General features: G+C 40.1%; 1 protein-coding gene across 1 annotated transcript in view; it reads right to left on the bottom strand.

Moving 5' to 3' along the window:
- Window positions 1-13,188, bottom strand: part of ATP8A1 (ATPase phospholipid transporting 8A1) — a 185,698-nt gene that overhangs the window by 161,261 nt on the left and 11,249 nt on the right. Inside the window, exon 5 of the mRNA XM_081813165.1 lies at window positions 12,467-12,512. Within this exon, the coding sequence (XP_081669291.1) occupies window positions 12,467-12,512 (46 nt within the window). The remainder of the gene's footprint in view (window positions 1-12,466; window positions 12,513-13,188) is intronic.

Genomic DNA, 13,188 nt, shown 5'->3' with positions numbered 1-13,188 from the left:
TTTTAAAGATTTTATTTTTTGAGAGACAGAGAGAGAAAACATGAGCAGGGGGAAGAGCAAAGGGAGAGAGAAGCAGACTCCCCACTGAGCAGGGAGCCTGATGTGGGGCTCGATCCCAGGACCCCGGGATCATGATCTGAGCCAAAGGCAGATGCTTAACTTACTGAGCCACCCAGGTGCCCCAGAAAATCAGGAATAATTTTTACTACTAAAAATGTCCTGTTGATTTTATGCCCCAAGCATCTCAAATTCTGCCAAATTGCATCTCCTCCACCATCACCAATACCAGCACTTCTACTTCAAGCAACCATCATGTCCTAGCTAGCCTGACGACTAGTTTCTCACATTCACTCTTGATCTCTTTCACATTAATTTCTACAGTATAGCTGTAGTGACTATATATAATGATTTTACATATATGTATCAATCCACATATCCTTACACACATACACACACATATGCGAGATTAGGTCATCCCTTGCTCAAAACTCTTCAACTGTCTCCTCCTCGCTCATAAAATAAATCCAAGCATCTAGAAGGCCCTTGATTAGCAGCTCCTGCCTACTCTCTACTATCACCTCCTGCCTCTGCCTCCTCCCCATGCCTTCTGTGTGAAAGCAACATGCTCTTTCCTGCCTCAAAATCCTCTGCATGTTTCCATGACTGGAACACTCTTTCCCTCCACCCTCACCTAGATAACTCCTACATAAACTCTGGATCTTCAGCTTTCAGGGGACATTTAGTGAAGCCCACTCCTTTCCCACTACCCTCAAGTCTAAATAAGCTTCCTGCACTTTTTCCTTCAGAGCACTTAAGGCAGTTTTACTATATATTTAGTTGAGAGACGATATGTAAGGGCCATCTTCTGCCCCAGACTGTAAGATCTGTGACAATGGGAACATTCTCTATTCTGTTCACTGCTCAGTTCCCAGTATTACAACACAGTGATGCAAAGGTGCTCAGTGAATTCTTGCTGGATGAAAAGCTGGATCTAATGGTGTGTTTGGGACCATATGAAGCCACAAGAACAGTTACATAGATTTACTCAAGATACAACCCTGCCTCCCAGTAGGTCCCATGTTAAGAACAACATACACACAATGTTTTAAAAAAATAGCTATATAGAAAAACATGTTGGCAATTCCTCAAAAAGTTAAGCACCGAGCTACCATGACCCAGAAATTCCACAACTAAGTATATATCCGAGAGAACCAAAAACATATGTTCACAGGAGAACTTGTACACAAATATTTATTGTAGCATTATTCACAATAGCCAAAAAGTAGAAACCACCCAAATTCCATCAATTAATGAATGATTAAATAAAATGAGGTACATCCAAATGATGGAATATTATTCAGTCATAAAAAGGAATGAAATGCTGATACATGCTACAACATGAATGAATCCTGAAGTTTAAGTGAAAAGAACCAGACAAAAAAGGCCACACATCATGTGATCCCATTTGTATAAAATATCCGGAGTAGACAAATTCATGGATACAGAATGTAGATTAATGGATGTCAGGGGCTCATGGAAGAGGGGTGTGGGGATTGAATGCTTACATATATGGGTCTCTTTGGGTTGATGAAAATATTCTGGAATCAGTGATGATGGGTCTATAACTTTGAATACATGAAAAAACATTGAAATGTATACTTGAAAATAATGACTTTATAGCAAGTGAATTATAACTCAATAAAAACAGCTACACAAAAAGATGCCAATGAACTACTTAAACATTTGCTTAAAAATAGACTTCTCAGTTTTGTAAGTTCCTAAAATGATTCCAGTGGGAGCAGTTAGAAATGTTTATATAACCATCGGACGCACTAACATGAATGTCCTATGATGTCAGCTCCAGGCCACCTCTTCTAGATCTGTAATCTCACTAGCTCTCCTAGGGGCACCTAGGTGGCTCAGTCAGTCAAGCTCCGGCCTCCTGTTCTCAGCTCAGGTCATGATCTCAGGGTCCTGGGATCAAGCCCCGCACCCCATGGTCTCTGCACTCAGTGGGGAGTCTGCTCGAGGATTCTCTCTCTCTGCTCCTCTCTCCACTTATGCTACGATAAATAAATCAATCTTAAAAAAATAATAAACTAGCCCTCCTTGAAATGCTGCCACTTTGCAGCTGTTTGTTAGTTCACATCTAAAAATAGCCCGAACCACTCTACTGGGTTTCCCTGAACAAGATGGAAGTGTCATAACAGGCTTCCCAAACTCAGCAGAGCACACCAGGGAGTCCTCCCTCCACTAACAAGGGTGGAAACCTGTGGTACTTTTCGCAGAACCATGGAAAACAATCCTTCAAATCTGCTTCATGTCTCCATTCTCCCTCCTGCTGCTCCTTTCCCCTCAACTTTGCTCCCATCTCTTTTTTTTTTTTTTTTTAAGATTTTATTTACTTATTTGACAGAGAACGTGCGTGCGCGCATGCACAAGTAGACAGAGCGGCAGCAGAGGGAGAAGCAGGCAGGGGCACAGGGAGCCTGATGTGGGGCTTGATCCTAGGATGCTTAACCAACTGAGCCACCCAGGTGCCCCCATCTCTTCTTTCTGCACATTTGAACCGATCTACCTCCTTCCCCTAACTGACCTTCCTGCACTTCCCTCTCTCTCAATTCACCCACCCTCCTATATTATCTCCTAGGGGCTCTCTGCCTCCACCCAAACATTTCCTGAAAATTCACTGTTGAGGCGATCCATGGGAAATGTGGCTTGCTGCAAAAATTTACAGGGCGAAGAAACTTTTATTTTTTATTATTTTTTAGAGATTTTATTTTTTTATTTAGAGTGCGTGTGAGCAAGGGGAGGAGCGGAGGGAGAGGGACAGAGAGAATCTCAAGCAGACTATACTCTGAGCCCTGAACCAGAGGTGGGGCTTAATCTCAGGACCTTGAGATCACGACCTGAGCTAAATCATGAGTCTGACACATGACTGAACCACCAGGTGCCCCTAAGAAACTTTTAAATACATAACAGTGGACAATGTTTTCTATCAAAAACAAAGTCAATGCATGTTTGTAACAAGCCAAATAGAGCTATATAACAGGAAAGCTGACATCCTCTCATCTCATGTCACTTTTTTTTTTTAAAAAGATTTTATTTATTTATTTGAGAGAGAGAGAGAGAGAGCATGAGCAGGGGGAGGGGCAGAGGGAAAGGGAGAAGCAGACTCCCCACTCAGTGGTGAACCCAATACAGGGCTCGATCCCAGGACCCTGAGATCATGACCTGAGCTGAAGTCAGATGTTCAACTGACTGAGGCACCCAGGAGCCCCTCATGGCACCTTCTTAATGTAAGGAATACTAACTGATGTGTCCTCACATACCTTTCTCTAGACAAACATGAACATATGGACTTTTGTTTTCTTTCCTCTAAAAATCTACTTCTCAACAGCTTGGTTTTCCTCTTAACATGTCATAGATGCTTTCAGGACAAAGCAGAGATGACCCAGTTTTGAAAAACCACCCACTATATAGACCATCCATTACAATGAGTCAGATAACTGAACAGTTTCATAAGACTCTATAGGATACATCCACAAAAAGCTTCATCAAAGTAGAGGATATAATACAGCAGGAAAAGGAAAGCACAGGGGTCTGAGAAACTTCCAGGCACATTTCCCCAGGACTGTTCCCCAGGAATTTCATCCCATTCACCTAGGATGTGTATTTTGAATCTCCACGGTATGTACGATAAATCTTAATTTCAAGGAGGCCTGGGGAAAAGTTTCCAAGGGGTCTTTTATAGCCCCAATTAGTCAAGGCAGACTATATAACAGGTTACACCAAGTAAGCCATCAATCTATACACATCCTTAAACTAAATAGAGAAGCTGGTCTCGGGTGCCACCAGCAGAGTTTCAAACCCTTTTCAGTACATTATAAATCACCAGCTAGTCCATCTTGTTCTGCTCTTGGCCAGGTGTCCCAGAGATAAGCACAGAGCTATTCCAGTCCAGCTGTGAAACAACTGTTTTACACAAAAGCTATATCATAATGTATTCAACTATCTTCCGATTAATGGGAATTCTGACTTCCATTTTTTTTCTCCCACCTCAAACAACACTGGAATATATTTATATGACTGTATTCTATAGGACAGGATCCTAAAAGGGGCATTGCTGGCTCTAGGGCATTTGTATTTGAACTTTTATCAGATATAACCAGATTAATTCCCTAAGAACCACCTGCAGTCCATACTCTCACTAGCAATGTATGAAGTTCCACGGACTATAAACCCAAAGCACAAATTGTTATCAGTCATTTGACTTTCATCCATCAATGGGTATTGATTTATTCCGAAGGTTACAGTGGCCTGGACTAATTAAAGTGTAAATTACCTCTATGTCTCTACACTGAGTTAGGATCCTAACCAAGTAACAGTAACCTTTCTTTGAATGTACCACAGACTCTCACTGCTCAACTGGTGGTCCAGGGACCTCAGCATCAGCATCACCTGAGGCTCGTAAGAACTGAGAATAGGTTTTTATCCTCTTTTGCCTCCTTTCCTTTGTTCTTGAAATATAAAACAAGAACCCAGAAATAAAGACTGGAAGCGCATGGCTTCTTCAAACTGGAGGCTAGACCCATCTTAGGATATAGGAAATAACAGAATTCTGGTGAAGTTAAAAATCAGCTCACAACATATAAAGGTTTCTGTGTACAAAATCAAGGCTTGAATACTGGCCAAGGATAAAAGTCAATCACATAACGCACAGTTGTCTTTACTTTGGAAATGGTTCCTAAACATCCAGCCATACAACAATTAAAATAAGCCATATCACATGTATTATGCTGGTGACTAAAATATCAACACAGTTATTTATTTATTTATTTATTTATTTGAGAGAGAGAGAGAGAGAGAGAGAGAAACAGCATGAGAGGGGATAGGGTCAGAGGGAGAAACAGGCTCCCCGCTGAGCCGGGAGCCCGATGTGGGACTCGATCCCAGGACTCCGGGATCATGACCTGAGCCGAAGGCAGTCGCTTAACCAGCTGAGCCACCCAGGCGCCCTCAACACAGTTATTTTTAATAACTGACCTCCTCTGACCCAGCTCCAACCAGGTTGAGAGGAAGCGAGAAATTATGCTGGGTCGTTTTCTGAGCTTTTAGCTTTCTTGAGCCAAAAAGTACACCTATTTCACACCTGTAGACTATCAGAGTTCAAGAGGTGTGCCGTAAAGATGATTAGGGATGCCTGGTGGAGGGGAGTGAGAGTGAGCTATGGCAGAATTATGAGAATAGTCTGTCCTTTGGTGCTTTAACAGCTCTTTCTTTTAAATGCAAAACTCCTCTGTCTGCTGTTCCAGCCAAACACACCTGCTACAGTTTTCACCCAGCTAATTAGTCTGACAGTACGCAGAGGAGAGCTCAGACTTTGAACAAATACTTCAAATGTCACCTGTTTTTACTTAGCAGTATATACTTAACAGCTTTGTTGTAATGGGTTTCTTTTTTGAAATGAAAACATTCTGTTAGAGTCCCTTGGGAGTTCCCTAATCAAAGGCCCTGGAGAAACTGGCAGTCTCTCAGGACTCAATCAAACGTTGCACAGGGCCAGGTGCTCACTTAGAATCTAATACCGGCTTCTCAGAGAGAAGCTGTCACCACTGCAAATCAAAGAGTCCACCACGGGGCTATTACTGAAAGAATCACTGGGGTGCCATTCCTGGGTAAGCATACCACTTCTTGAAGTGGGTAACAAGAGGCAAGTTATGCAGAAGGATGATGGGCACTCCCGATGTCACAGAGGACAGAGAAACCACAGCAAAGGTGGTACACTCCAGTTCTTACCTGGTTGTAAGCATTGAAGGGGAGCTTTAGTGCACTGAGAAGGATAGGGCAGAGCTGAGACCATGGCTTTGAAGTTGGCAAAGAAAGAAAACCATCATACCATATTAAAGCATCAATTCATTCACTATGTAGACCCTTGCATCCTATAGAGAATTGTAAAGGCAGAAACCTTTTGTGGCAAACACTGAGGTTGCACAAAACTCTCCTCTGTGAATTTACATATAAAAGTCAAGTTATGCACTGGGTGTTATACGCAAACAATGAATCATGGAACACGACATCAAAAACTAATGATGTACTGTATGGTGACTAACAATAAAAAAAATAAATAAAAGTCAACTTAAACGATGATCTGCTTAGAGTCTACCAACAAAAAAGAAGGATGGAAATTTCTGAATTCCGCTCTTGTCCATATTCTATATATGGCTTTTCAATTAGTTGATACTACTTCTATCACCTCATTTATGAAATTTTTAACAATGCGCCAGCCTCACTAGAAGCATCTGCATCACTGAGAGTTTCCTAAGAATGAACTTCTGACAGGGCGCCTGGGTGGCTCAGTCAGTTAAGCATCTACCTTTGGCTCTGGTCATGATCCTGGGGTTCTGGGATCGAGCCCTATGTCTGGCTCCCCACTCAGTTGGGAGTCCGCTTCTCCCTCTCCCTCTGTCCCCCGCCCCCCGCTGGCCCCTCACTCTTGCATTCTCTCTCTTGCTCTCTCTCAAATAAAGAAAATCTTAAAAAAAATAAAAAGAATGAAATCCTGGGGCCCTGGGGAGGCCTGTAGAAACTCTATGGGTGTGTCCAGGAAGCTGTTTTTGAATGAGTGACTTATAAAAACAAAAATATGGGTGAGATGACATGATCAGAGTACAAGGGTCAGCAATCCCCTTTTCTCAAAATGTTTTTCCTCAGTCCTGCTCCCAGAGTCATGAATCATTCGCTTTTTTCTTCACTGAATCGAATAATTCCTTGAAGGAAAGATCTCCCTGCACTGCCTCAGCAATCAGTCATTCCACAATTCTTGAAACCGGGCTTTGGTTCCCACGGCTCTGCTGGGGCCCTGTCGCTTAGAGCTGGAGCTCCTGTGAAGAATCGTGACTTCTTAAATGTTGGACATAGTGGGTGTCCCAGTCTAACTTGGCAGCATTTGGTGCTTGACGAGATTCTCTCTCCTTTGCTGAGTCCAGTTGGATCTGTCTGCTGTACATTTTCCTTTGCCTGCCCATCATCACTGCTCTAGCCCCCCTCCCTGGTTAATCAAAAGTCACTCTCTCTGCTCCTCACAACTCCCCCTCTCCACACAGCTGTCAAATTCTTCTTTCAGAAGTACAACTAGGAACACAGCCACACTCTTCACTAATTCCTTCCAACTTCTCTACTCTGGTTTTCAAAAGCCTCCAAAAAAGGACCCTAACTTGCCTTCCTATCCCTGCTTCCATTGCTCCGTGACAGGTATTTTACATTCTGGCCAAAATAGACTATTTGCTATTCCCAGGATACATTTCATGCCTTCTCACCTCCTCCTGAATCACCCACTGCTACCATCCCAATAGCTCTATTTCCTGAAAAGCCCACTCATCCTTCACGAACCTCGAAAAGGACATTTTGGAATTCCTACCTCTCTTGTTTGGCCCCTTCTAGCTGTTCTATCCTGCAACATAGTATTAGTGAGCATCTTCTCTCTCTGCCAGATCCTAATTTCATGGAGGAAAAGAATGCAGCCTGGTTTCTTTCTGCGTTTTCTGTACTGGGTCTTCTACAAGGTAGATGTTCAGTGAGGACTTAAGTGAAATAACTAATGCTCAGAGTCACACCTGTTTCTCCTTTCTTACTTTAACAATGGCCCTAAATTTCCTCAGTGGGTTTCTGCTCCTCACTTGGCAACTTTTATTCATGGGACAAATGAAAGACAATCTGGGCTTCGATTTCCCCTCAAATAAATGCAGGCTCCGTCCAGAGCTACTGTTGAAAATACCAAACCAGTTAAATTTATACGACCCTAAGATCTTTGCAATAATTTGAAAACATTAACAATCTTGTAAGTGTCTAAAAACATGATTTAGGCCATACAGGTGCTCAATTCTTAAGCCTAATGTTTAAGATCATGGAAACAGTACTCCCTAAGAACTATTTGATGACGCCCATGTGGCAGAGCATCTGTTCAGGCCTACAGGATGGATCCGATGTGGGGATACCTCTAGGGAGACACAGGCAGTGCCCTGACTTTTTCAATACACAGGAAACTGGTGCTATCCCAAGTCCCTTAGCATGGAATGAAGTCCTCCAGAAGGATTCAGCCTTTAATAGGTCGTTTCAGGCTTACCATCCTCAAACAGTCCACCCAGGCCAACTCTACACCTTTCTCACAAAGGGCTTTAAGGGCGAACTGGTTTCTCATGGGAGAGAGGTAACTATGTGCCCCACAGGGAAGCAGCCTCCTTACTGGCTATCAGTGACCACCACTTCACTTCCACTTCCAAGAAGCCTGAGGTAGCTCCAGCGCAGGAAGACAGAGCTAAAGATGAGATCTGGTATTTTTAGGTACATGTTTCGTTGCTGCTGTCCTTTTCTCAATTAAAACAGAGAAAAACAGCTTTATTAAAAACTTACTCTGATGTCTGCTATGTAATAAAGCAAGGTATGAAACAATCTAACTAGTAATTAATGGTGGTCCTTGTTCAACTATGGCATGAAATCAGGTGACTGATGGGCTGCCAGGAACCACAGGTTATCTCCCATCTATTCTCACTGGTGGAATGTATACACACGATCCTTCAGGGAAGATCCAAACCTGGGATTTTTTTTAAAAAAAGCAAAGCTATTCCATTAGGGGGCATTTTTAACTTTAATTTTTAAGATCCTCAATATCTTTTATAGTCTGCACCTGAGCCCCATCTTTTCCCAGGCCTCTGCATTGTGATTTTATGTGAAACTACCATTCCACTTGAAATATTGGCACACTAGCCATAATAGCACACTTCATGAAAAAAATATAAATATATATTTATAATTTAAAAAGAGAACTGCTCAACCACTATCATAGATTCAGACAGAGATTATCTTCAATTTACATATTACAATGATAATAATGAATTTACAATTTACAAATTCCTGCAGAGATAAATTTGGCAAAACAACCCAGATGAGGGAGAACAGGGAGAGACTGCCCCTAGTGTGTGTGTAGAAACATGGAGAGAGATATATCAAATACTCTGAGTTCAAATATTGAGGAAGAAATCAGAGAACATGAAGGTAAGTTTAGATGCAAAGAAAACCAGGGCATTCTGAATTTGGCAGTGCTCTGGAGCTTTGGGTAATGGAAGTGATAAGTGGACACAGTACCGTGTTCATAGGAGGCAAAGTGATGATATGATGACTTCAACAGAGAAGGTAAAGAGACAGCAAAAGCTTCCATCACATTAGCATTTTATCAGTGCTTGCAAAACAGTCTCAGATACAGTATTGTGAAAACACTGCCTTTCGTCTTGTTTACATCGCAGATGATGAATTTTCAAAAAGTCTCCTTTCATTTCTAGTCTCTTCTTGCTTTTTTGTCTGTACTCAAGTATCTATATGGAGAGTGATTCATTCACCCATACAGGCGTCTGGGCTAAGAGATTTGGGGAATACCAAGATGAGTATGAGGAATCACCTACCTAGTGCACGCAAACCATCATATGAGAAAAACATGGGAGCCCAGAGAAGCAATCACAATTCATTGGGAGGAGTGAACCACAATACTCAAGGACTCACTCATACTCCCTGGACTTCTGACCATCAATTTACTCTGCTCTCCCTCAGCAGGTAGGTCCTCAGAGAGCAACCTACAATTTTACATTTGCCAGCCCACTGACCCATCTACCTAAGCAACTTCTATATCTCTAGGACAAGAAATGGCTTGTTCCCATAAGTATTGGTGATAGGCTCAAAATGTAAAGTTTATGAAGTCATGAGTTAAGTCCCAAATCTATCACTTCATCTGGATTGGATTCATTAGTTCATGAAAATGAGGCATCAGATAGTCTACAGTCAAATGGATGAAAACATTGTAAATGAAATTATGAATTTATATTTTTGAAGTCATTAGAGAATGACAGAAAAAAGTCACTCTAGTGCTTCGATGTAAAATAAGGAGACAAAACACTCATTTCTGTAAGGAGAGAGGATTAATATTTGAATCTGACAGAAAGGTATCCTCTCACATATTACATGGTCTTGGTAAACATTTATAAAATGAAAATTTAAGTTAAATACTTCAAATGCCTGCCAAAAAATTATCTGTCAAAAATACCCCCCTTCCCACTCCTACACCCATTCTTGCCTCAATTCAGGAAAGCAAATTGAATTTCATTCTGGTCTACTGACAACAGATGGCTTTCATATTAAGCAATTTCAGTTATCTGACAGCAAACAGTATCCTACTCAAACATTTCTGTTATCTCCTATTAACTGCAAAACAAAAAGACAACCAACATTCAACGAGGCAAAGAAAAAAATACTATTCCCTCAGAAAATAAACTTAAGTATCAAACTAAAAGTCAGAATTTCTTGGATATAGAATTCTCAAGCTTTCTGCTGATTTAAATGGCTTTTATAGCTATTAAGCCCTAACGTTTTATTTTTGACATGAGTTTTATATACTATAGAAGCTTTCCCTCTCACTTGCCTGTTCTTCATTTTTAGCCATAGAGCTAATCCTGTTAATCCAGGATTAACTGATGAACCGAGAATGATAACCAAGAAAGAATATTTTCTCTAAAAAGGAGAGAAAAGTGAGTATTTGGGGAAGTAGGTAAGTTCCTGGAAAATTGGAGAACCGATCAGTACAAGGTATAGTAGCCTAAAATCATCATAGCTTATGATGGTTGCTCTTCAATCATACAATATTGATTTCTTGGGCCAAGGCTTGAAGATAAATAACTGTTAGTCCCTGAAGATAGCCCTTGCAAGATAGCTACAAGATACATTATGTATTGGAAAAACAGTTACGTATTTTTAGTTCAAAAGCTGTTACTGAATATTCTAAGCCACACAGCAACAAATGCAAATGTATTTTTGCATATTGTCCAAAACAGCAGTACCAGTAACATCTGGATTTTTTCTCCTTTCAATTCCTATGGTTGTCTCATCCCATCCAAATTCCTAGTTCCTTTGTCCCCAGGCTACTTATAACCTCTTACTCCATTCCACTCTGTTCTCCAACTTTAATCTGGATGGTCAACCTGTCTCTTTTTGGCTTGTAAACCTTCAACAGCTATTCAGTATACTCAAGAAAAGTTGGAATCTCCTTGGGTTGGCATGCAAGCCCTGGAAAATTTGACCTTGGCATTCCTTTTTAATCATGTGTTTGCTTCCCTTTGACATGAATCTCTTTTCTTCATCTGACACTCTGGTAATGGTTCAACAAGGCAATCCAGCAGCCTTCTTCATCTCTGTTCAAGATAACCTCTCTTCCCTCTTTCTCACTCAACACACATGTAAGGTCTTCCCATTTGGACACCTCTGCTCATTCAAAGTGTTCCCTAAGATTATAGATCGACCTCAAATTACCCCACAGTTTTCTCTCCTTCTTTTAAATCCATGTAGGACTTAACATAGGAACCATTATTTGCCACAAAAATCTAGAGAGACATTGAGACCATGTAATCCAAACCTTTCATTTTGATCCATACAAGATCATATCTTGCCGTTGTGCTTTTATATAGTTCCCATCTTATGCTTTCTCACATGTCCCATAATAAATAATGTTATCTCAGTAAATATTTTGTTAATTTATTAAGTGATACTTTAATAAATGCACCTTCCTCAAATGTATCAAAAATCAGCAGATAATCCTTTCAGTGGAGGGCATAAGCAGATGATCCCTTTGGAAGAAAAGCAGGGTATCTGGCAGGGTCCCATAAAAATCACAGCAGTATAAAAATACTGTTTTTAATTACCAGCTAATTTTGGCAGATATGGCTGATCCTTATCACATCAGGGAACTTCAGAGAGAGATGAGATTCCCAGATGGGGCAAGCTCAGGGATGGGATAAGATGTCTATTTCACATGTTCCTGGGTATTTTTTTTTTTTTAATCTAAGAAGCATTATGGTCTATTTATGGTCTTGTGCTAAAGGTCGTTTTGGTTTTTGCTGTGTCAAAAAAAGACCCACAACAAAAGAGCCATGTCAAAATGCCACATGCTTCCCAGAAGCTGGCCTGGTTTTTGTTTTATTTATTTCTGGACATATATCATCTGTGTGTACAGTAGAACACAAAGTGCTTCCAACATGCCTTTTAACAAGTAACATCACATCTGATTGTTTTCTATAAATCTTACCTAGAGTAACATCTATTGATCACCAACAAAATACGACATCTTGCAGCATTTAACATGTCTAAACAACTGCTGATTTCATGAACAGTATTTCAGAATACATTGCTATGAGGTATTTAAATGTATTAAAAATGTTATCTTTCAAAAGTATTACCACTGTAAATCATTCTAATGTGAATTTAAGTGTCCATGCTAATAAATGCTACAAAAAAAAAAAGTTTACTCTGGAACAAGAACTTAAGAGATACACAGTATTTCAATTGAATTACATTTAATTGAAGTGATTTGTATATATTACTATGAGTATATTTGATAGATATGAGAAATAAAATGTAAAAATCCTACCTTGTGTCTGTTTCTTGTTCACTGCATTATCAGCTTTATGTCGTTTCTAAAGTTTAAAAGCAAAAACAAGAACTGTGAAAAAATGGATGAGATTAACAAAACAAAGTAGCATCTACAACAAGAAAGATTTCTTTCAACTTATGTTTCCCAAGGCTTTTATCCTTTTATACCCTATATCAATTTTATAAGCATGCCGGAGTGTGGTGATAAGAAGAATCGGAGGGTAGGTGGGAATTTTAAAATTGAAAGCACAATCTATAGCATCTTCAAACAATACTCCTCTTCTGGGAGCACAGCTGTGCAGTCCTCAGAAGGATCATATATTATTACACAGGTAAGATTAAAATTTTAATGTAATGGAAAAGGCTGATTTAGCTTTTTGCTTAAATAACTCACTTAAAAAAGAAGATGCCCAAGAGAATTATCTGTAAAAACTACCATTTAATAGTGGTACTGAAATATTTTCAGCTTCTTATGAAATTCATTATCTAATTAGGCTGAGTACATCCTCCATAATTTTTTTTTCTTCTTTTTTTTTGCATTTGTAAATATTTTATTTATGAACATTTTTTTGTAGTTTTTATTATATTATGTTAGTCACCATACATCATTAGTTTTTGATGTAGTGATCCACGATCCATTGTTTTCGTATAACACCCAGTGCTCCATGTAGTATGTGCCCTCCTTAATACCCATCACCGGGCTAATCAATCCCCCCTCCC

This window comes from Leptonychotes weddellii, chromosome 2 (genome assembly GCF_054177405.1).
Source record: "Leptonychotes weddellii isolate Sample4059 chromosome 2, ASM5417740v2, whole genome shotgun sequence".
In the NCBI taxonomy this organism is placed as follows: Eukaryota; Metazoa; Chordata; class Mammalia; order Carnivora; family Phocidae; genus Leptonychotes; species Leptonychotes weddellii.
Note: the sequence above shows the minus strand (reverse complement) of the source record. Positions and strands in the feature narration are given on the sequence as shown.